This window comes from Clytia hemisphaerica, unplaced genomic scaffold, assembly GCF_902728285.1.
Source record: "Clytia hemisphaerica strain Z4C2 unplaced genomic scaffold, Clytia hemisphaerica genome assembly, whole genome shotgun sequence".
NCBI classification, from domain to species: Eukaryota; Metazoa; Cnidaria; class Hydrozoa; order Leptothecata; family Clytiidae; genus Clytia; species Clytia hemisphaerica.
In genome coordinates, this window is record NW_027104536.1 from 185,110 (window position 1) to 210,986 (window position 25,877).

Below are 25,877 nucleotides of genomic sequence, written 5' to 3' on the forward strand. Positions count from 1 at the left end.
GAGAAGTGAGATTTTAGCTACAGGACCATTGCGAAATGCACGGTAGGCTTCTCGTTTCGCCTGCCAAAAGATATTGATATTCTCATTTTTTAATGACAACAAAATGATGGTTTTCAAGCATAATAATGATCAGCTAAATACTGTTAGATCAGGTTAGATTATCGTCGACTGCCCTGTAATAAGACTACTGTCATTGAAAGAGTATGGTCAGGGGGACAAAAAGCATGATACTTACTCTTAGGTGCCAAATAAACGGCCCCCCCCGCTTGTTAATTTTTCGATTTTTTTCCACACGTATTACCCCCTATTCCCAGTACCAAACTCTATTTAAATCCCTTTTAGTAAAATTTTTCCAACCCCCCCCCGTTATTCGAAAAAAGTAAGCTATTAACTTACTAAAACTTAAAAAAAATTTAAAATCTGTTAAAATCAGTACATTCGTAGTATTTTCTGAAATCTTAGACTCGAATTGTTCTTAAGTTGTTCCTCGGTTTTGGTCAATTTTTAGCCTCGCGTTCTTATAAAATTGTTCTTATAAAAAAAGTGCGAGCAACGTTGAAAATTAGAGCGATGGAAAGTTTCAAAAAGACTAATTGAAATTCTGAAGCCTTCCACAAAAAGTAGGCTCTATATAAGACTCGCAGCTCCCAAAAGATAATTGAGTTATTGCTTTAAATTGTTTGAAGTACCTGTTCTTTAATGCGCTCATTTAGATGGTCATTCAAGGCTAGTGGTTTGACTGCTTGCAGAATTTCTTTCCCATGTGAGTTCATCAAATTGTCAATGTCCTGCTGTAAAAGGAGAAATATTTGAAATTTAGACCCAAGAATCTGTAATGATTTTATGAGAAGAAGACAGTTCTTCTTTAAAAAATATCAAAGTTAAGCCTTTGAAATGATCGTTGGAAAGATCTTTAGGAGTGGACGGCTAGCTTTTAGGACCCTTGGCCCTTTAAAAAGAGAAGGCGGGTATATTTTTTAATTTTGTTTTCCAAAAAGTATACATTTAAAGGATTTTCCTTAACGAATCATGTGACAGCCTTTTCTTTGCATATAGTATCAATAATTCAAAAGCCTATCAGTCTTTAGCAGTGATTCTATTCATTGAAAAATACCCCTGCAGTTTGTTATGTAAAGCCTGCAAGTTTGCTGATAGAGATACATCAAAATAGATGAAAAAATGTACTCAAAGATTCACACAAAACGTTGTGGCAAGCTATCAATATTTAAATTCATGGACTTCTTCAAAATCCCGATCACCACTGCAGAAATGAAAAAAACCTAATAACAGTCATATAATTTTAAAGTTTTTCCAGGATGTTTTTGTTGTCTCTCCTTCAAACAGTTCCTTCCGAACCAGGGAAAATAGGCTTAACTAATCCAACAAGATGGAATTAAGTGAATTCTGCTAATTTATAAATAACAGGAATTATGGATAGTACCTCTTAGCAAGGCCAAAAATTTCTCAAAAAGCTCTTTATAAAAAAAATTCGAAAGAGATGAGCTTTTAAGAAAGTCTGATACGTAATAACTCCAAATCTTTACTACAAAAAAATTTAGTAGAACACATTGCAATACCCAAGGTAGAAATTCGGTGATTTTTAACAGGTTGATACCTTTTCAAGCAGGGAAGTCTCTCTCCCTGTTTCTGAGGCGAAGGGAAAAGTTTTATAATACAGCGAACTCTCGCGTATTCGAACTTCAAGGAGAATATACTTTCTATAATTCGAAACCTCTCTGTAATTCGAACATATAAGATTGTTCCCGTTCGAATTCGAAATAGCGAGAGTCAACTGTAGGTGGATATTTCAAAGTACATACTTCTTTTTCGGTGAGTAGGTTTCGTAGAACACCAAGTGCTTTGACTGCGACATCCACATCACTTGAGTCCAACAAACTGTATAAAGGAGATTGAAATATCATTATTATAAGGCTTTTAATGATGGTGAAAGGGTATGGAGAGAAATATATTTCCCGGAAAACGGTTTCTCCAGCTATAACGAAATCAAAGCAATTATAAGCCTCTATTTACATTTTGCTGGGTATATTGGATAGATGTTTTCTCTGTAAAAGCTTATATGATACACAGTGTTGAATGCCTTAAAAAGAATGTTTTAGAAAATTTACAAGGAACCCCTTTCCTGAAAAATGAAAGTGGGCTGGTCAAGAAATTTTAGAAGGATGTCAAGATTCGCATATTTGCAAATTATTTAAATGTTTTTGACGAGAAATGTCTCTTGAGAAAGCTAACCCGATTTTTAACATTTAAAGTCTTTTTATGAATCATGAAATACCGAAAATATGAAAAAAGGTTTTTCAATTTGACCGTAACTTTAACACCAAATCATCAATTTTATTCTCAACTTTTTCTCGTTGGAAAGGTAACGTAAGTGTTCGTGAGTGGAACTATCTAAAATCACACAAATACTTGTATTTTTTTTATAAATTGATTCTTTGCTCAAAAGCAATATCCACTTAGAAGGCATTCGCTAAAACTTTGTACACCCAGTCATACGTGCTTAGATTTTAAAGGCTTAAAAATGTACATGGTCATTTCTTATGTAAATTTATACAATTTTTAATAAGGGTTTGATTACTTTTAGTGTGTTTTATAGAGCAATTGATACTTTAATCCCCTTTTCTCCCTCAAACATTTTTCAAAAACAATGATATTTCTTTGACTTATATCAACCAAATGATGATGAGATATCATAACATAACAAAATGATTGAAATAGGATCGGGATAAACACCAATGATATGTTTTAAGAAGGGGACCTACATATCATTAACAAACATACTAATCTGCTTTTTAAAAACCAGTTGACTTGTTCAATCGCTCGCGAATGAGTGTCAGATTTTTTGTATTACTGACAAAAAGTGCTGACCTACTAAGACGAAACTCGCTTTTTTATGAGCAAATAAATAATTTTAATATGCGGCTACGATCATTCGTTATGTTTAGGAGTAATTTCCACACAATTTTTGAGGACTCAAAACATCAACTTGAAACAGTGACTAGAGAATATGATATACCTTGTTATTGATGGGAAATAAGTTTGGGAGAGAGGGAGGTATATGGCCTTTTATCAACTGGCGTATTACTAGCTTGTGGAAGAGCATTATCCCGTTATGTTTTACTGACTGTAGTATGATAGTATGAAATTTTCGTTTTGAGAGAGAGATTGCCAATTTCATACATGACAATTCCCACTTGCCGTACGTCAGTTTATTCCGTTAGACGTGAAAAGCAACGACATTTTCAGACACACATATATCGCGACCTAGCCAAAACACTCGTGCATGTAGCTGAATTCTTTGATGAAGTGAATACAAAGAAAAACAAAGGAATTGAAAAGACCACAGTTTTTATGTTAGGGTTTCTAGACAAAAGGAGGATACTTTGACACACACGTTTTATTCTTATTTCACTTCAGTGTATTTAATACCAGAAGTCAAATACTCGTCCTTGAGCAAATCTAATACGTCGAGCATGGTTTAGTCTGTCAGTGATGACAAAAATGGGGTTTGCTAGAGAATTATTTATCAAGGACAGACATGAAACTTTTAGGTCGATGCTTACTTTGAAAAGAAAGAGAAAATGCTACTTTATAAAGTGTTTACAATCGTTTGACAATGAGTTGACATTTCTCAAGTATCATTTTGTAAAACAGAAAGAATTTGTTTGGAATGTGTGGAATAAAAATGGGTGTCAATTTCAGTCTATAATAATAAAGTCTATCAGGAAGGCTGACACATAATAATGGATGACAGAAATTGAAATTGTCATCGTGTACAATGTAGGGCGAAAAATAATTTCCCAACTTTCCCTTTAAACAAAAGAAGATATTATCTAAGCTTGGGATACACTGTTTTCTTGGAATTGCATTAAGTTGAATTTTGTTTTGGGTTTACTATCAGTGTACGGAAATTTGGCTTAACACACTCTTTTTTGATAAGAACAAGCAAATTTTTGTTGAAACCCGGGTATTTCTGGCATTTGGAGGTTTAAATCATTCTTATCGTGGACAGATTTTCTTTACTTTTTAAGCTCTTTACCACATTTTTACTATTAACTCTTAAATTGTCTGAAATTCAAAAATTCAATCCTCAGCATTATTATTAAATTGCTCTTATTTTTTGGACAATTTTGAGCCGTACTGTTCTTATAAAATTGTTCTTATAAAAAAAGAGTTAAGCGAGAGGGTAAGACATTATCTTTTATCTTTATGCATCTGTTATATTCTTGACTTACTAGTCGTGAGCCGTTTAATTTTCAATATCATTACTTTAAAGACATGTATATTTTGAAATACTCTCAAGGATAAATTTTTGGTGTAATCAGCACTCTCATAAATTAAGCCGAATTTTGAAAAGATATGCAGCTCTTATACATGATGCCAATTTGGCCATAATATCCTTATAAAACACATAAGAACTTTATTGCCTGTTATAGAGACGTAGGGGGCGTCTTATTGCATTCATAAGACGCAAACAAATCATTTGGCATCGATAAACAAATATACCAAATAAGGACAAAACAAATTGATAAATACGAACAGACGACAAACCCTGATATGATACGATGATATCACTAACAAAAATCTTAATTTAGTAATTGCTTACTGCTCTGACGTTATTTAAAAATAATGACTTTCCAAATTGCTTGTTTTCTCGAATCGATTCATTTTTTCATAAGATCATATTTTCATGAATGTATAATGTAGAGAGAATATTGATACCACCATACGTTTGTGTTATGTTTCAGATTGGTAACGAAACAGACTTAAAAAGGTAAATTGAACATTCACAGGTTTATCAATTTTATCCTGAAAACATTTGATCAAATTTCTACGAGCTGTTAATTACCAGGCAAAGTGAATTGCTGAATCGAAAAGTTCATACAAAGTGCAAACACACACATTAGATACAAGCAATTTTATAAGTGCTGAATTTTGATCAAAACCTAAGAACAAATTAAGACGGATTAAAAACAAATCTCATCTCAAAGTAAACGCTGATTCAAGTCCCTTAATAAGATAATGGAGTACAGATACTACGAACTCTTAAAAATATTTCAGCCTGAAATCACGTAAAAACAACAACAGCCAAGCCCCAGTCAAAATTTACTGGTTCTTACAAAATACAAACATACAGAATAAATTGAAAACCAATGTAAATTATGGTGAATGATGTAATGAATGTGAGCAACTCATCATATACTTTGAAACGAGGGAGGAAACTTAATCGAAGGAACTAGGAAATGATAACCAAATACATCCGAAACTCATTATTTGTAGAAAAGCTCATCATAAACGTGTTAACAACCCCTCCTTTAACCTGTTATTTTTTTCTATAGACGGAGAAATGAGGAAAAATTCGTGTACATTTTCAAGAAACACAGAATCATTTACTTTAAATACTTGATATCTTTAAAAGCCTGTAAAAACGACCCTCTCATATTGCTAATTTTTATAGCACCGTCCCGGACCTTTGAAACCATTCGATTGTCACAATAAAACTTCTTTAATTTAGAAGTATGGGCCCAAAGTAAAATGACTTAACAGCCCAGCTACCATACCCTTTTAATAAAAAGAATACATTTTTACTGTGGAGTTAGCATAACACAACAACTAACATACCTTATCGGGGAAAACTTCGTCGGGGAAAAGTGACGAAATTTTGGCCAAGTGACGAATATTTTTCCCCGACGAAAATTTTCCCCGACGAAGTTTTCCCCGATAAGGTATTATGAAGTTCGGATCGCAAAAACTCTGATCTATTTGATTCAGAATACCGTTACATTTTCTATCATTGCAGGATTTAAGAACTTTAAAATGTCTTATTTGTAAACTTCTGACCACAATAAAGAACTGTCTGCGCCTCAAAAAGCGGATTAGCGGTTGAAAAAGTGGTCACATTCAAAAAAAGAGACTCTTTTCTTGCAGTATATAGCGTTTACTTAGATATTCTTTGAAACTTATAATTGTCAGCTACATAATGTGTTCCTCTAACTGCAAGTTCACCTATTAATATTTCAGCACGCTTCAAAAAGACAAACCCTGGTCAAAGTGTCCCCTAGTTTATTTCAAAAGGAAGCAGAAAATCATTTTTGGAAAATAAGGATCCGCGAAAATTAGGTGCAAACTAGACAATCTATAGGTTGGAAAAAAAAGACTTTTAGACATCAAACCAAAAGAATATAGCATAGTCAATACAATTTGAATTTCAATATGAAAATCATTTCCCGACCCGGGACCCTAGTTAGCCTATCTACTTTCACGTTTAACGTAGCATAGTGCTGAGGCAAAATTTCCATAAATATCGGGTCTGTTTAAAGACAACAAATTACTAGACACCTAAGGGTTTGAAGAAGATAATCATACCTTAAGATATTGTTAATTCCAGCAACTTCAACAATTTTATTCTTCAAATCCTCGTTCGCATCGTAAGCTAAATTCTAAATCGAAAGTGAAAGTAAAAACAGTAAGCTCGGGACTCAAAATAATATGTTCTTTTTGTATGAGCCCTTGTTACCCGGGTGTTTGCCACAGTTAACGGTAAAGCTTTGGATCACGTTCAGGATTTCTATAGCCTAGTTCACTCAGCCCGTTTTTACAAGGCTAAGGCATTCGCATCTCAGCAACTCCCTGAAAGAAATGCGTTAACAAACACTTTGCTTGAGCAATCTAAAACAACACTTAAAATACACGTTTGTTTTTTATAAGAACACATGGCTTACGGCAATTTAGCGTTTTCAGCGTTTTAAAGATATTTTAATATTTATGGATTTTGAAGTTTGCCTCAGTCTAAATATCAGATTACAGATTCAGATTTCTCAGCTAGGATTTCTACACATCGTCCTTTAAAATTCAAAAATCTGTATAGAAGGTTTAGACATTCTTTCTTGTTCTCATGTTTCATTTGTGACATCAAACGTCTCAACCACACAGGTTTCCGGGTGGACACATTTTCTTACTCAATCCATCCAGTTTTTTCAATAAGAACCAGTAAATTTTGGATCAGTCTGATCTTAATTTTTTTGCAGGTTTAGATGTTCTTACAATGTTCTTTTAATACGTTTAGCTTCTTTACTTAAAAACTTAAATGAGTTTAAAATCTGTTAAAATCGGTACTTTCTGAGTAATTTCTGAAATCTGAGGCTTAGCATTGTCCTTAATTTGTTCTTAGGTTTATTTGTTCTTATAAAAAACAAACGTGTATTTGAAGTGTTGTTTTAGTTTACTCATCAAAGTGTTTGTTAACGCATTTCTTTCAGGAGTTGCTGAGTTGCGGACGTAAAGAATGAACCAACTGAAAACCTAGACAAACTTGACAATCCTTGGCGCTAGGAGTAGGATAGTAGCGGAAAAACAAATACGAACAATTTTTAGATCAGACTAGATTCTGATTAGACCTACCTGATGTAGAGAGTCAAAAATGGAAGAGAGTTTATAATACAGTAATGTGGGTGTTATATGACAATGCGTTAATCATTACGGGATAATATCAGGTTACAAACCCTTCCATTATTCTTTGTTTATTTCTTAGATTTTACTATGTCTGAATTAGTTGTCTAGCATGCTAGAGTGAATTGAAAGAGAGGAAAGTACAAATCAAATTAATCCGGCATATATCCTGGTGTAAGTTTGCAAAAAGATGCAGTACATATTACAGATGTAATATTACATATATTACAAATAAATTTTAAAAGTTATCTTTCATCATAAACAAAGTAAATAGTACACTACTCCGAGTTTCATGCTTACATTGAGCACTCTGCAGCATCAATCACAAACAAATCTATATTACAAATATTACATATTTAGTAGGATTTAATATTATCCGAAAAGGGAGTGTGATTTTAAACTAGTTCTGACTGGAATTCCTTCATTACTTGACCCAATAAGAGTTATTCTAGCTGGGGAGGTTAACTATACAGAGAGGCAGACCCTTAACATACTCTGACCAAAACTATATAGGTAGGTCCAAAAATAGACGAAACTATGAAGGAAACTGTTAATCAAATAAAAAGATAGATTTAAAAAACTTTAAATTTTAATTAGTGCATCTGGTTTTTGACTGGCTGAGCTCCTTTATTTATAGCATCCATTCATAATATTTTCTATATCGATTGATTGAAATTAAAAACATCGTGTGAAAAGTGTGAAGAGTGACTCGATTGAGAGAATATTCAACTTTCAAGAAGGTCAAAACATTGGTAACAATTTAAATAATCATTCTGGATCGTTCGTGAAAAAACATAAAATTTTCAAGAAGGTCAAAACATGTCGGTCAAACTTAATGTTATGGTAATTATTTCCACTCTGTTGATCGTGGGAGCTGCATTAGCCAACCAAAATTATTGTTTGCAAGAGACGCGAATCAGTATTTTTCTCGATTTGGTCGATTTCAAAGATGTCGAATGGGCCAACGCCGACCTATATAAACCTCTACAAAAACAGGTGTTTGGTTTTCTGAAAATGGTCGTGAAGAATATTGTACGTAACCCGTGTTATGAAGCGACAGTGTACAATCCATTGGAGAATAAATTCATACAACACGGCAAGTATAACAGTAATCTCGATTCGTCTTTTGATATAGTTTTTCAGAACACGAATGGAATAAAATATGGCCACATGGAGAAATTCGTCGACAATTTTCGCCCTCCGGAGAAATCTACCATCGATAAGAAAGAAATCATATTCTATTTCAGAGACCAACTAGCGAGCAGAGAACTAAACGGGCAACCAGGTCAGCAAGCTTGGACCAAACTTGAGAAACTTTCGAAATTGAAAAATACTTATGTTATAATAGCTTGTTGGATACATACAGAATATGAATTCATGTGGGAAAACATGTTACCAGAATTGGAATGGCTGCCACCTCACAGATTTGTATTCATCTCATCAGCAATAGTGAAGGACGACCCAAACCGAGTCAGACAAACCGAACTACCCATCTGCTTCAAAAGTATCTATGACCTGTTAAAAAACCCCGATTTCAACCGTTTCAACTACAACAATGTCATTCGAGCCACTGATCAAAAACTCACGAAAACAATAAAAAAAGTGAGTTTGATATTCATAACCAATACATATATACATGATACACGAATGAGCCATCATTTTCGATTTTACTCGGAAATTCTGGGAGACACAGACGCCCTGATTCAACTCGTGACACTCTTAAAGTACCATCCACAGATTAATGAAGTAAGTGTTATATTTGCTGGCCGTACAATACCAGGAATACAATCACTGTTCAATCAGCTTGGACTGAAAATTGGAGATTGGAGAGAATATACAACTCCAAATGTTGTTTATATTGCTAGACCCCGATACAATGAAATAGATTCGTCATACTACAGGCCACTGATAAGAATACTCCATTCTCAATCCGATCTGGAATGGTTAAAGAGAATCGAACAAGATATAGGGACAAATTTGATATTCCAATACGAGGATACACAGACAGATAAATTCATAGAATATTTAATGAAAGCCATAGTCGATGCTATTGAACAATGAAACTTGGAAGGTCTGAAAAGGTACTGTTTAGAAGATTGAACCCTTCAAAATTTCGAAGAGTTTTAATAGTGTGTCTCCGAAAAAATGATGTAATTATGTTTAAATAGCACCTAAAAAAAACATTGTATGTGTCACTGAGGTTGCTAAGGTAGAGTGTTACTCTAAAATAGCTAAAATAGCTACACAGGCTTTAATTGTGAAATTATTTGTCGACCGATGTTGCACAAGACTGGATTAAAGAAAAACAGTTGTAGGCCCATTAAAAATGTAAACAAACGATAAAGGGGGCCTAGATTGTTGGTTTTTAAAATACTGAAAGAAAACCCTCCAGACCTACAAGAAATATTTCCTGAGTAAACTGAATAAAATTTTGCTTTGTCACTTATGTGATGTGATTCATAATATGGAGGGAAAGAAAAGTCACCTCTGTATACTAATTTGGTCCTAATTAAATAAGCATAAACTCAATTTCCATTCCACTCGATAATGAGATATACAAAATCAGTTTTTTGAACATAATTAACAGAATTAGAGCAATTGCACGAAAAGGAATTTTTTATAAAGGGAATTCTTGACATTTTAGAGCGATCTCTTTAATCAAGCAAAGTTCATTGACCAGCTTTACTGTGCCCTACATACTTTACTGTCTATATTAATTAAGTTTCATGGAAAATCATCCTTTACCAAAATTAAGACCCGCCGTGCTATAATAAAAGGTGTTGGATGTTCTTAACATTTTTAGGTTTTAAGCTTAAAAATGTTCCCCAAATGTTCTTATTGTCACCATTTTGTGAGTATTTTTCTGCAATTTTCTATAAAATTTGATGTTTTAGAGTCCGTGAAGCCTTAAAGTATTCTTAACTTGTTCTTAATATTTTGGCGATCGAAGCCTTATGTAGTTTGTTTTTATAAAAACATGTATCCAAAAAAAACAGTTTAAAATTCAAAACAGTTCACAATCAAAGTTATTTTGCTTTAGTCATTATTTCAGGCAGGATTGTCTAAAAATGTTTGTTTTCGGTGTATAATATTATGTACTGGAGGGTTCGGTTCATATTGTTGTTTGAGAAGAAAATATTTTGCTTGAGGATAACGTGACCTTTAGACGTATGGTGTGTTCATTATAAAGATAAAAATGTCATTTCCAAAGAAAAATACCGGGTGTGCCACAAAAAAGTTTGTCTCTTTAAAAATAACTTTCGAGAAATCTAAAAATTTTAAAAGAACAATTCCTATTCGATTTTTAACGTTTTTGAGCACTTTCAGAAACTAACTTTTTTATTTAATAGACGATATCGGCTTTCCGAATTCTTCCCGAATGATTACCCATGATTACCCACGGATGATATCGACTTTCCGTGAATTTTTTTGCAAAATGCATCATGGGTAATCATTCGGGGAGAATTCGGAAAACCGATATCGTCTATTGAGCATAACTTTTGATCTAATGAATCGAATCTAATTAAATGACCCATCAAAATTTAAGTTTATCTTTCTTCTTTCCAATGAAATAGAAACGGTTCTTTTAAAGGTTTTAGATTTCTAGAAAATTAGTTTTAAAGAGAGAAACTTTTTTGTGGCACACCCGATAGTTTAAGTGGATCTGGATCTGGAGGAGAGTTTTTGCCAAATAGGACAATCGAGCTGGGCTCGCAAAAAATGTAATGAGAAGCTTAATATTCTTAAAGATGGATTCTGTTGACACGCAATTCTTTTATATCATAAAAACATTCATTTGCATAACGAACAAGATATCTTATGATTGAAAATAATCATGATTTCCCAATAGATCGGCTATGTAAGTCTCATTAATTCTTAGATAAAAATATAATCAGTTTTAGCCCATCACTTTTGTGCATGGTCTTTCTCCGAAGCTTTCTCATCTCAAAAAAAGTCGTGACAAATTACAAAATTACAAGGTAAACATAACACAGGTTTTTGACACCAAAACTCATCCCTAAAGTACTTCCTCGAAAACATACACAAGTCAACAAATAGTTTAAAGCTTTAAACCATAAGAGGATATATAGTTATGACTTAGAGATTATGACCAAAGAGAAAGACTGTTCAATTCAATTCTTTACCTATTGGCCTGTCTAAATGGCAAGTTTTTTAGCCAAATAACAGGCATAAAAATAACTGACAAGGGCTTCCGGCAAAGAAATTTAAAGTCAAAAGCCGTCATAGTACACGACACGATTAAACAAATAATTTAGTATGAAACCATGAAGAGGGTATTACAATATAATGAGAGATTTATAGAAGATGCTATTCAACTCTTCTCCCCTTTTGGTCAAACTTCTAACGGAAAAGTTCCGAAGGTAAATACATTCTCCATGAATAATTAACTAAGGTTGAAAAAGCCGAACACCACACAGGGCAGGCCCGGCAGAAGGGGGGGGGAGACTGGAGAGACTTCAGCCTCTCCACTTTTGAACAAATTAGATTTTTTTTTCTAAAATTCCTAGGGAATTATATCTCATTTTGAGTCTTCATCCTCCCCACTTTTACAGTTGTTCCGCCGGGCATGCAGGGAATCTTATTAGAATAGCAAAAGAAAATTTAGATAATAAATGCTCTTCAGTAAGTTGTTCTTATTCATGATATGCACCATTGCAATGCCTTCTAACTTTACATCACCATGGCTTCACCCCCCCCTGCTCGCAGGGGGGGGGGTTAAAAGGTCTCAGGGCAACTGGTACCTACAAATAGTCTTTGGCCAGGGGCCACCTACTGAGCTAGGGGGGACCTAAAATCTTGAAACCTCTCGCAAACCTTTTTCCATAAAAAACTTTAGTGATAAACTTTATTTTCTTTTGTTTGCCTTCAAGTAGCTATTTTTAAAACTGTTGTATTTAATTACACTTGACAAAAAAGAAAGTTTTTCTAAAAGTATATCTACGATTTCAATTTTTAGCTTTTTTCGATTTTTGAACTTTTAGGGGCCACCTAGAATATTTTTCCAATAGGGGCCACCTAAATCCTAGGGGCCACCTAAATTCTTAGGGGGGACCTAGGACCTGCTTATAAGCCATGATCACGAACCCAACAGCTGATTGGTTGCAAGTGACGTATTCACTGAATTCACGTCACTTACAAACATCTGATTGGGTCTATGGTTTGATGTTGAAGACATTGCAGTGATTCATATCATAAATAGAGGTTTTTCAGGTTTTGCTTAAGTTACATAACTTGAAAAACCGCCAATCTGGAAGTAAACGTTCGAATTTGTCGAGGCGATCCCTTACGCAAATCGAACATTTGCTTCCAAGATGGCGAAAATTACGTTTCTTACTCAACATGGAAAACCCCCATTCATGATATGCACCACTGGAAAGTCTTCTGAGAACTTTTAAAATTTTCCATCCAATACGCCACTTAAACAATAGAAAAAAGTGACGTATTGGGTGGGAAAAAAAACAACAGAAAAGTGGCATAATTTTGTGAAGTTGTTGCATTAGTGCATATCATGAATTGTGGAATAAAACAGAAAAATGTTAACGAACCATAATTCCCCAGATGCCATTTATTTGAAGTGGAATTTCGTTTCGTTTAATCAGTGCCACCAAAACGTCTAATGCGCCAAAATCAATTAAACCCTGAAATTGAACATACGAAAAAGAACAGAAGGTAATACGCAAATGATGGACGTAAAATGCAAGATATCCTGAACATATGGTTATCCTTTTTCTGGAATAACTCAAAATAAAAAAAATAACTTATATATTACTGTTGTGATCAGTGACCTTTATAAACCCTGGACCAAGTTATTTTCGATCGAAGGTTTTGTACCCTGGACCAAGTTATTTTCGATCGAAGGTTTTGTACCCTGAAAGAAACTTTGCCTAACTTCAAACAACGCTACATCACAAGTTTTCAAGGAAATTTAATCTAGCTACTAAGTCATACCAGACTCCTTAAAAATGGTACTTGATGCCTCTCTGCTTGATGTTCAGCAATTAAGGGAAAGATCAAGGGTAAGTGGAGCAATCCAGAGTAGCGCCCTTCCCTACCTTCGGGTAGACAGCTACCGAAAGAGGAGCCTCCGACTGGTGTCACAGACTACTAAATCCAACTCTCTCGATGTGTTACACCGATATTGACTAGTCCTAGCATTAGGGTAAGACTTCAACTACTATCAAAAAATTTTGTTTGGTCGAGATTAAGAAACCAGGGTCTATATCCAGGGTCTATATAAAGCCCAGTAGTTGTGATACGTACGTCTTTACACGGTGAGAATTCTAGTAGCAAGTTACAAAGTACAGACGATGAGACGCTGATAATATCGTCCGAAGTACTTGTTTTCAATGCGGTGATGACCGGTTGCCAGATTTTCACATCTTGAAATGTCGTTCTTAATTGTTGTACCGATCGTGACAAACTGAGAAGACATTGTAATGCAGCAGCTTGTAATGGAACGTTTTCGTTCTGGTTGATGGCTTGATGGATGTTATCCATTAGTTTCGAGCAATTGTCTACTATCTGACACGAGAGAAAAAAGACCAAATACATTTCTGATTGCCACACCTAAGAGATTTATGAACCGTTTACCTTTCAGACTACGAAAAAAAGAACTTTCATATACTTTAAATGGGATAAAATTTCGCGGGGATTAAATTTCGCGAAAATAAGTCGCAATGGAAATTTTGAAGGGCTTAATCCTCGAAATATTAAATAAAAGTCGAAGAATGTCGAATAAATTACTTTTCAAATTGTTTACTGGCATCAAAGAAGCGCTAATAATGTGTTTTTCAACAACCAACATGCAAAATTTGGCAGTAAAAGGCACAAAATCATGAAAATATTGTCTCGCATTAGTGCCACCATCCGCGAAATTAAGTCCCCACGAAATCTCAAAATTAAAGTATCCCAAAACGCTGACCAATAACAATACTGTCTAACATGGACAATAATGAAAAGAAACGAAAGGTCTTTCATTAAAGAACTATGTTAATACCAAAGGCAAAAATTTTTTTTCCCTTTGCAACATAATTTGGAAAGAAGAGGCAGATACCTTTTTTCGAACTTTTTCATCGTTAGCTGACAACGAAGCAAATACTTTTAATGCTGCCTGAAAAAAGAGTTTGAGCCTGTATACATCCTATACCGAGTTTATTGCTCTACGTCTGCAATTTGAACTTTACTGAGCCCATTTGACGTCAATCGATACTTCTATTATCAGTAGAATTGAGAGTGAGTGATATGCCTTAAAGGAAGAAATTTTGGCTGGAATTTAATTTGGCGGATGGCCGAAAAAGAGGGAATTAAATTTGCCGGTCAACTTGAAAAATTAAATTTGGCAGGAATTTAATTTGGCAGATGAAGGACATTTTTGTCCAAAAAACGCCATTAAAAAAGGATTTACCTGTTTTAAAGCCTAAAATAGCACACATTTGTAGAGCAATTTAAATTTGGCGGGAATTTAATTTGGAGGATGACGGAAAAATTTAAATTTGGCGGGAACTTAATTTGGTGGATTTTGACCAAATCCACCAAAACTTAAGGTATGAGTGTAGGTTCACCATATTTCCTGAACACCCTGGAAAAGTTTGAGAGGACCTAAAATTTAAAAAATTAGCAGTCACGCCAAGAGAACTTTGCTTTAATATTTAATGGTTAACAGTTACACCCCTAAATTCAGTCATCTCTACTCATGGCTCGCACCCCCCCCCCCCCCCCCCGCCTGGGCTAGGGGGAGCTACACATAAAATTTGCCATATAAGAGGTGGGAGCTGCTTGTTTTTCCCGACAGGCGGGGGGGGAGCTCTATCTTGGGGGACCTGCATTAGTTTATGTAACTCTAAATAACACTTCCTAAATTTTCTTTACTGTTGGTTTTTAATTTCTCTAAACCTTTATGTTTTCATGCAAAGTGTGATCTGATCCTTAAAATGCAAAAATGGAGCCATGCTACTTTGGGATTTCACAATTTACTTCACTTAAAATCATGGATAGTGTTCAACTTTCATTGTGCACAAGATCGTTCAGATATGGGTTCCAAGACTGAGAAAGTAAAGGTAATTAAAAAGAATACCGTCTCGACCATTATATGCAGACACCCGGGTGAAGAAATATAATAATTCAAGGGACAAAACAAGAAGGTCGGCTTGAAAAAGACTCTCTGTGGAAAGTCTCTTGCGGATAAAGCGTCAGCTTTGTGTTGTCTTTTATCAAAGTGGCTGTACTATACCGCAGCACTTGTTATTTTGGAGTATTGGATTGTTGAGCGAACTTTTGGATTGTCAATGAAAAAGTAATAATTACCTCCTTGGCTCTTAGTCGGACTTCTTCCTTCTTATTGGACGAAAGAGAAAGCAATGAAGAGATGTTCTTTATCAAATGGTTGGAGATGGCTGCAATGGCTTGAAGTTCGTTGTCTTCTTCAATCAGGTAGGCTACAAAAAATTAAAATGAAATAGCCAATTTCATTTTTGATAAATCCCCAATTGCCAACAATTTAGTACAGTTGAGCCTTCATAACTTAACCTGATAACAGCTGTTCATAATTTTCTTACACGCACGGTAAACCTCTAAAGGCGCTTGAAAATTATACATCTGAGGAAAATAGTCCTCCCGCGGAAAATTTTACAACAAGAATCTTGTTGTGCTCAAGAAAGTCAAAAACTGATACGGCGCCCAAATTCATAAACACAATCACGCAACTTTGTTGTCATCCCCAGTCCTTTTAGACGAACGCGGTCCTTACGATTTCGAGATTGCATATTCGTCAGATTGTATGTTTTCACCCATCCCTTTAGAGCTTCAGCGTGGTGGGCTGAAAACAATCACAATCTGATCTCAGGTCTTCATAACTCGAACCTCTATACCTCAAATGCCTTCTAAACTCGAACAAGTTTTCTGGTCTCTTCAGTTAACAATGTCATATAAAACTAATATGGAGATTCCACTGTACTAAAATAAGAATTTTTTAGTTAACGCTTTGGAAGTTTAAAACTCTGTCAGGTAGAGTAAAATTCATGTCACATTTGTCGAAACGGAATTTCGAACTTTTAATGGGCATATCTTTTGTTTAATTTGGGTATAGGACTTGCTGTATATACTGTTTGCTTTGCTCGGATTTTTACGCTCCATGCAATGAGAACATTCAGGGGTTTTAGGGGTTTGGGGCTTTGCCTTAAAACGTCAGTTTTTTGGCAATAAAAACTTTTGCCAGGCCTAATTTGTGGGCTCCTTCTCAAATAAGTCTCAGAATTACTTCTTCTTTCGAACCACGTGCAGTTGCTTCCCACAAAAGATGCTACAAATCCAAAGCGCTGGTCCCCTAATAAGAAAAGCATGTTTTCATGGGAATTCTGTTAATAGATAAATTATAAAAATTTGAAGATGGTCAGACTCACCCAATCCATTGGCAGCACTTATCCTTATCCTCAAAGGTTTGTCCTTTTGACACAAGCGTACAAACACATTCAAAATCTTTCGTTCAAGTTTGACAGTGCATTTCTCCGTGGTTGATATACATAAAGCCTTTGTGAGACTAAAACAATAAAAAAATGGAATCATATCATTCCAGCTGATACAGCGTTTTTCTAAACAATAATCCAACAGAACCCTGTCGCGCAGCCCCGGTGGAATTTTTTCCACAGTCGAGATAAAAAATTCTATTAAGTTCTGTCCTACTAGGGCTGAAATTTTAGGGTATCTTTCCAACGGCAACGGGGCAAAGTTTTAAACAAATTTTCCAGTGTGGCAGGGGTCGCACCGGGTCTGTAACGGAGTTCTAACGATATATTGATGCTATGGACGCTAGAGATGATCAAATTGATATTCGAAAAGTATGTTTATTTCTTTGGAAGAGGGAGGCTCAACCAAAAAGCGAACACAAACGTTTGTTCGTTTGTTTGTTATTTGGTGTCCTATTTTCATAAAGACCAAGCAATTACAAATGAAAGTATGGCAAAGAACAAAAGAAAATATTCTTCTAATTCACCATGTCTAATTTTTCAATTAACATCAAAGCATTTTTTTCACTTGAAAAATATTTCCACTTCAATTTGTGAAAAATCAAGAGTCAAGTATAAACCCCTTTATGAGTAAATATTGGAATATTTATAAAAGCTGATTACCAGTCAGCGGCTGCTAATTGTACTTCATCAGGTCGATCAGAAGAAATCAAATTGATAAGTTGTTTTTCAATAGATACACCATGATAATCACCTACAAAATAAAATCATTTTAGAAAATCAAACAGCTTGAAGTCAATTAGAAAGGGTCTAACCAATGAAGAAATCTGAATCAATACACTAGATTGACATTGATGACTGGCTTCTCTTTTACAGGGGATACCCGGTCCTGTAAAAAGTAGTCTAGGAGTCTTCTTGTTAAAGAACTGTGGGGCCATCCACATAGTACGTACGCAGTGAAGGGGGAGAGGGGGACTTAGCAAAAGCGTACGTCTATTGTTTAAAAGACGAATTTTCTATTGTTCCCTGCGTAAAAGGGGGTATCTAATTATTTGGAAAATTATTGCATATGTACTATATGAATGACGCCTGTCTTTGCTATGGTTTATACTGCCTGCGAGCTTGCAAGTGTTTGAATTAAGTGCATAATTCTGGGATGAACCGCTAGGAAACGAGGCCAGCACACTCTCCCCTCATCAACAGTATTTAATACTGTTGATGAGGGGAGAGTGTCCATTAGCGAGTTTATGTATCAGAAGATATTGAGGGTGAAGGTAAGTGATGTCAACGTAAACAAAGTTGATAGTTGATACGGTTCTATATTGCATTTGCTCACTTAAAACAGACGGTCGTATTTTGTTGTTTTTACTGTTGTACTGTTTTTAGCAGATGGCGATTTTTACGACATTTTAACTTTGCTTTATACCGTTTCTTTCGATTTATCTCGAATACATAAACTTGCTATTGTGACTGTCTTCAACAGTCTTCTTGAGTTTCTACCTACCCTTTTCCCCTCCTTCACATGGTATACATTAGCCTGGGCAAAGGTACATTTACTTAACGCCAAGTGAACTACTGGAAGTCAGTCAAAATCAATATCCATTTACAGTATTGCCTCTTTCTGACAAAGAGAATTAACCCACATTTTTATGAATTTTGACTTTTTAACAGAAATGGACTGTTTAGGTATAGGTCAAAAATTAAAGCTTAACAAAGTTTTTTTTTATTGCCGATTTGTAAAAAAAAGTTGAATAAAAAATTAACTGACAGGTTTCTTCTGGAAAATGTTTTTTGATAAAAAACAGTTTGGGTATTTATTTTTTCAAACCCTTTTTGGTTGAGGTTTACAGACAAACCAACGTTACAGATTTCTCAGTATCAGTAAACATCTGTGAGAACATGATAAAATCTTCAATTAGTAGAACAATAATCAGTCACTTGTTTTTTGAAAGTAATATTGTATTTTGAATACTCACTGCAAACGAGTTTACCCTTTTTAATCATAATCAAGAGAATGTGGGTCACTTCCATTTGTCAGAAAGGGGCAGAGTACTGCTCCTATTGGAACCCTGAATGCAACATGACCTGTCAAGTAATGGTTTTTACAATTTACAATATGATACTCTTTCAGATTTTTTCATTTATTTTTTGTTGTGTTGTATTCATAATACATACCATCTAAAACTTCGTTGGCAATCATCTCATTGCCATGGAGAATAGCTGACAAACATTCCAAAACAGGAACCAAGATTCCAACTTGTTTTTTGTTTAACCATGGAACCAGAGCTGAGATGATATTAGCATCAAAGAGTGTTGTCTGATCGGATGTTGTCTGAAATAACCAAAGGGGAGCAATAATGTACTATGGGTTGAAGGTTAAAGTTTGGTTTAGATCAAAATAATAAGATCATTCATTTGCATGGTCAATTAGTTAGGCCCACCTGGAAAGCTTTTGTTTCTTTTGTTGATAATAGCATGCATCAACATGTATCATCTCAAATAAAAATTTTACATACCTTACATGTAATTTTCAATATATTTGTGACATACTCAGCAGTTTGTGATGAAATTGTTAACAAATATACCAGTTTGGTAATTATGTTAGCATTTTCATAGATCAGATCTCCTGAAATATTTTTGCTCATAAAACATCTGCTGAGTGAGCGCAGACATGCGATAACAAGACGTTCATCTTCGTGGCAAAGCCCTGAAAAACATAAATGGGTTAATATATTAAAATCCCATTACTTTTTGCGCAGCTTTTTTTTCGCGTAGAAGACCTGGCCGAAAATAAAAGAATCCTGAAAAAGGCCTTTTTTGCTTGTTCTCTGATTACGTTAAAATATCATACCTCTGGGATGTAAGATCTAGCTAGTATCAATCTAAAAGTGAATAAAGCTTCTGTTTCCATGACTTTATTACCCTTTACCTATATTTTTCATCAAAAGCCCTTAAAAAAACATTTCAAAAATTACAAGATGCACGAAAATTAAAAAAGGGGGTGGGGCAAATACCCTAATTTAGGAAGTCAGAGTAATAAAAGACGCAAATTAAAAAGCAACAAGCAACATGCTGAATGGACCTACCTGTTGATCAAAATCAGATAAAAGTAGGTGTTCTACATTTTACTATTGGTATTGAGCAAACACAATAAGTTTTAGAACAATGCAAAAACGTCTGATTTATCGACCGCCGGAGGCGGTTTCTTTCATAGTGGTACGCTAATCTCGTTTTGCCTTGGCTCGTTACTTTGTCTGCCATTTACTTTCGGTTTTTTAACTAGATTACCCAGGTGTTTCTCTTTTTTTCCCTGAATGTCTTTGATTCGGAATTGAATAATCGAGACATGAAAAATGACTATATTGTAATCTGTTTTCAATGAATAATCTAAAATGTACTGGAGATGACATGTAGGCGTTAATAATGTGCGCGCGCTCTTTCGCGAGCGTGATGCGTGATTATCTGGCACCCGATGTAGAAATTTTCTTCCGACACGCTAAAGCTCTGAAGGTCGGGAAAATTTTCAACAGAAAAATTACTGCAGCCACATTTTAAGGTACCTTGCACTCTATCTTTCTGACAAAAATCAGGAAAAACTAATGAAGCAATTTTGCACCAAGTCCAAAAAACCTTATTTTTAGGTAGTTTTTGACCCAAATTTACCCCAAATTTTTTTTTCAAATTCGGGCTCCGTCACTTTTTAGGCATTGCTATTTTGTATCATTGTGCAAAAAATGAAAAAAAAAATAATGAGCCGATCCCGAGAAAAGCTGCTAACAGGAAAATGGTAAACAGAATTTCCCCCAAAAAAGAAAATTCGTATTTTACGACGAAAAAAAATTTTCCGAGAAAAATTACTTCAGCCACATTTTAGGGTGCCTTGCACTCTATCTTTCTGCCAAAAATCAGGAAAAAATAATGAAGCAATTTTGCACAAAGTCCAAAAAAACTTTTTTTTAGGTAGTTTTTGGCCCAAATTTGCCCCCCGAATTTTTTTTTAAAAGTCGGGCTCCATCACTTTTTAGGCATTGCTATTTTGTATCATTGTGCAAAAAATCAAAAAAAACTAATGAGCCAATCCCGAGAAAAGCTGCTAACAGGAAAATGGTAAAAGGGAATTTCCCCAAAAAAGCGAAAATCCGTATTTGACGACGAAAAAAAATTTTCCGAGAAAAATTACTTCAGCCACATTTTAGGGTACCTTGCACTCTATCTTTCTGCCAAAAATCAGGAAAAACTAATGAAGCAATTTTGCACAAAGTCCAAAAAACCTTATTTTTAGGTAGTTTTTGGCCCAAATTTGCCCCCCAAAATTTTTTTTCAAAAATCGGGCTCCGTCACTTTTCAGGCATTGCCATTTTGTATCATTGTGCAAAAAATCAAAAAAAACTAATGAGCCAATCCCGAGAAAAGCTTGTAACAGACGAACGGACAACGGTCAAATTAAAGGACCTCCCGGTAGGTCCAACAAGTGATACTTTTATGGACCTACCTGGTTATGCATTTAACACATATATAATTGATATCTACGTTAGCATGACCATTAAACAATCATTCAGAACACAAATAGTGACGATCTATCAAAATTAGTCCTTTGTTTCTTATAAAAAAACGTTTCGAAACCAAAATTTCATGCTCTTGAAATATTCTTCATATTCAAGACTTCGTGAGCAAAAAAAACATCTATCTCATCAAAAAATTGAGTAATTTGGCTAAGAACATTGATGTATGCTTTTATTAATAGTGATTCTTATAGATAAAGATGTGTTTTTTGAGCTGAAAAATTCTTTTTTTACAAAAATCTGCTTGAGCCATCTTTTACCTACTTCCATGCAAAAAATCAGAAAAAAACATTGATCCAATACTTCACACAGTCCAAAAAGCGTTTTTTGGTCGTTTTTTAGCTGAAATTTACCCCAACATTTTTTTTCCAAAAATTGAGCTCTGTCACATTCGAGGGTTTATAGTTATGCATCTTTGTGCAAAAAATCATAAAGAATGAAAGAGCTAATCTCGAGAAAAGCTAATACCTAAGTAATTGATAATGTGCTTATAAAAAACATAGAATTTGGCCAGTTTTTTTATGAAAACACGCCAAGCAACCAAAATTTCATGTCTAAACACACATATTCTTCAAAGTAAGCCCGCATGAGCAAAAAAATCTGCTTGAGCCATCTTTTACCTACGATGGTACCCTAGTTTCATGCAAAAAAATTGGAAAAAATTAATGATCCAATTTTTCACAAAGTCCAAAAAACCTGTTTTTTGGCCCAAATTTACCCAAAATTTTTTTTTTCGAAAATTGGGCTATTCCACATGTTGCGCACCACCATTTTTCACCTTTGTACCAAAAATCAAAAAATTTTTATGATTCAATCCTGAGAAAAGTTGGTAACAGACGGACGGATGGACGGACGGACGAACTAATTTATAGGACCTCCAGGTAGGTCCAAAAATTAATGGGGTTAAGAGGTATTAGCATAAATACTGGAGTCATAGTGAGGAAAGGGGTCTGATATCCCCCTTGTTAAATGATCCCCCCCCCCAACCTTTAAAAATGCCTATCCCCCAAGGGTTTTGGGCTAAATTTTAGAAAAAATATAGTGTATAGTGCGATCCGATAACCCCCTTCTTCTTCTTCTTCTTCTTCTTCTTTTTCTTTCTTGCTTCTGGTTGACTCAGACCAATCAAACAGAAAAACTTCCTTTTATGCAGACTAAATTTCATAACAGTGCTGGAAAAAAATCGACACTATAATATAGTGTAGTGTATAATATGTAAGCCCCCATTCTTAAACGATCCCCCTTCCTTGCTATCCCCCTTTGTAATGAAAATTTCTGACCCCCCCCCTTCTTCACTTTTTTGGAAGGTGTCATTCCCCCCTTAAGAAAAGGGGGGTCCGAACTATGGAAGTAGCTGTTTGATTGTGTTGTATTTGAACCAGCTTTCAACTAGGTTTGAAAAAAACGAAAATTTAAAGATTATCGTTGTCTTTAGCTTTAGTTTTCTTAGATTCTTCAAATTTTGAATCCGGCTGAGATTAAGAAGTTCAATTAAAAAGCAATTTTCTTCCTTAGAATGTTACCTTTACAAAGAATTGGAACAGCTTGAGAGTTCATCAATTTGTCTACAACTTCTGGTTCTCCTGAAAACCATTTGGAGAAAAACAATGGTTTACATAAAGAAGAGTTCACTATATCACTACAAGCAGAATAAAATGTTGATTTTATTAAACTTTGTGTTACACAGCTAACTTTCAACCTTGTATGGTCTTATTGTGATGAGCATTTTTCTATTCTTATTCAAAGAAAGATTTGCAAAGTAATGTGCTTATGAAATTATCATGAAAATAATATAGTTACCTCTTGTTAGACTTCCAAGTATAACAGTAGCTTCAACTGCAAACTCAATCGTTGTATCTGCTTGGACCATTAGTTCTAAAAGTCTGAGCATAAAAGTTTATCAAAGTTAATCAAAGTTTATCAGATATTTTTGAACCTATTTTAAGTCTTCAAATCAGTTCCATATTTTTTTACAAAATGAAAAGCTATTTTACTCTTTGAATAAAAACAAGCAATATGCTGAATGGACCTACCTGATGATGAAATAATAGCAATAAGGAGAAAAACAATCATTAAGAAAATATAGCAATTAGCGAAAATGCATTAAATTTCATCATCGATTTTTGATGGGGGGAGAGGGGTTTAGGGAAAAAAGAAATAGAAATTTCTGGCATCAAAAATCAGTTTTATTGACAATTGAACCATACTTGATGGTTGGCATTGTTATTGTAATAGATACAAAAATCAGTAGAAATAAACATGTAAAAAAACATTAACCCGTATGTTGTAAAAAGAAAGTTTTAGACTTCAAACAAAGACAAAAAAGTAAACCTCCATCAAGAAAAAACATTTCTATAACTAAAAATACGACTTCTACACGTTTTGAAGAATCAGCAGAAAACTCTTTCTAGAAGCTTTCTAAATTGAACTTTGAACCAACGCGGGAGGAACGTTTTGAAGAAGCAGCAGAAAGCTCTTTCTAGAAGCTTTTCTAAATTGGACTTTGAACCAACGTGGGAAAAACGTTTTGAAACCTAAGCAAAAAGGACAACATCAAAAAGGTATAAATAGCCGAAGAAATCAAAAAGAAGGCAGATCTGAAATAGAGGAGCAACATGGGAATTGGATGGAAATTAAATCAAAAAGAAAAGCAGATCAAAAATTGAAGAAGAGAAAGGAAGGACACAAGGAAAGTCACAAGAAGAAATTGGAAGTTAATGAAATTGGAGAATAAAAATTATATTGTAACTAAGAGTGTGAATTTAAAAGATAAAGAAAAGAATCTAAGGGAAAAGATTAAAGTTAAAAGCGAACCCCTTAAATATTCGTTGTCAATTTATTGTTTGGAAAGCTTGGAAATTAATTTATCAGTAACAAGTATTAACCTACCTGTTACATTATCAATAATGATTTTGCGTGAAAAAACAAAGAAATAATAGGAAAAAGTCCAATGAAAATCTGCAAAAACAGCGATTTCCGGTATATTTCTGGCATTTTCGGCCAGAAAAGAATTTTTCTCAAAAATCGAACTCGGCCATGTTTTGGGCATTGCTATTACGCATCTTTGTGCAAAAAATCAGAAAAAACTAATGATGAAATCTCGAGAAAATGACAAAAAACAGTTTTTCCGGCATTTATTTCCGCCATTTTCGGCCGGAAAAATTTTTATTTCAAAAATCAGGCTCCGTCACATTATGGGCATTGCCATTTTGCATCTTTGTGCCAAAAATCAGAAAAAACTAATGAGCCAATCTCGAGAAAAGCTGGTAACAGACGGACGGACGGACAAAGGTTAATTTATAGGACCTCAAGGTAGGTCCGATAAAACCCATACTTGAGCTTTTAAAGTTAAAATTCATTCTCACAAAAGTGTAAAATACAAGGGTATTGAATTAGTCATGTTTAGAAGTTTTCACTATGAAGTTTTTGAGATATTTATTTTATTATTAATGTCAAGAAAACAATGTTAATTGTTAATCAATTCAATTTAAAGTTATTTTTTAATTAATTTGATATTTTAAATACCCCTTTTTGAATTTTTTTACACTTTCCAAAAAATGAATTTTGACTTTAGAAGCTGGAACTGACGAGTCAAATTAATAGCTTTGATTTTACATACATCTATTTTTTAATTATTATAAAACCTCAAGCACTTTGAGACATTTGTTCCGCTTCACAAGGCTCGAAATAACGATTTCAAGTGGGTTGGACAAAATGTCGATCAGGGTTGCTTTCGCTTGAAAATTATCAATTTTGGGTCGGACAATGTCCGATGTCCGACCGTTATTTCAAGCCCTGCCTCATCAAGAAATGTCAGAACTTTTTTGTTGGTCACCTGGTATTGGCGCAAAAAACCTTTTTGGCTTGGTTTAAAAAGAAAAAATTATTGCACCGATTCCCAGACTACCTTTTGTCTGAAGTTAAAAAAAAAAAATTAACAATGATACATTTTCCATCTAAACTACCTAATTTTGGGCTGCTCTTTATCAAGCAAAGCTGTTTTATTTGCAGAAATCATTCTATATCAAAACAAAAGCATCAAACGTTTTTTAAAGAAAATCTTCATGATATATTAAAGGTTTGTAAAACAAATTATTATTCTTTTGGTTTACCTCTCAATCAGACCTTCTTCAACAAAAGTGGTTTTCTTGCATTTCATGCCTATAGCCATATTCTTGATCTTTCTAAAAAAGAAAAAATCATAGAATAGAAGAATAGTGTACTTTGGATGAGGGTCAAGTATTTTTAAGGAAGTGTCAAAATTGAGGGTGAAATATTCCTAACGTATTCTTACTTTTTTAGACTTGACTTTTTTACAAACATGAGAAATGATCAATTTGAGAGTTTTGGACTTCTGAGTGAACAT

At 34.4% G+C, this 25,877-nt stretch overlaps 1 protein-coding gene across 3 annotated transcripts in view; it reads right to left on the reverse strand.

Annotated features, from left to right (window-relative positions):
* Positions 1–25,877, reverse strand: part of LOC136822557 (armadillo repeat-containing protein 8-like) — a 29,330-nt gene that overhangs the window by 2,310 nt on the left and 1,143 nt on the right. The window contains exons 3-16 of one of the 3 annotated variants that reach the window (XM_067078822.1): positions 25,624–25,695; positions 23,312–23,394; positions 23,035–23,094; positions 19,466–19,656; positions 19,125–19,281; positions 17,613–17,703; positions 16,887–17,023; positions 15,793–15,923; positions 14,543–14,599; positions 13,750–14,010; positions 13,035–13,127; positions 6,385–6,458; positions 1,821–1,896; positions 690–788 (exon numbers count right to left, since the gene is read on the reverse strand). In XM_067078822.1, the coding sequence (XP_066934923.1) occupies positions 690–788; positions 1,821–1,896; positions 6,385–6,458; positions 13,035–13,127; positions 13,750–14,010; positions 14,543–14,599; positions 15,793–15,923; positions 16,887–17,023; positions 17,613–17,703; positions 19,125–19,281; positions 19,466–19,656; positions 23,035–23,094; positions 23,312–23,394; positions 25,624–25,695 (1,582 nt within the window). Of the gene's footprint in view, positions 1–689; positions 792–1,820; positions 1,897–6,384; positions 6,459–13,034; positions 13,128–13,749; positions 14,011–14,542; positions 14,600–15,792; positions 15,924–16,886; positions 17,024–17,612; positions 17,704–19,124; positions 19,282–19,465; positions 19,657–23,034; positions 23,095–23,311; positions 23,395–25,623; positions 25,696–25,877 lie in introns of all 3 variants that reach the window. The other 2 variants (XM_067078821.1, XM_067078823.1) reach the window with 2 other exon arrangements.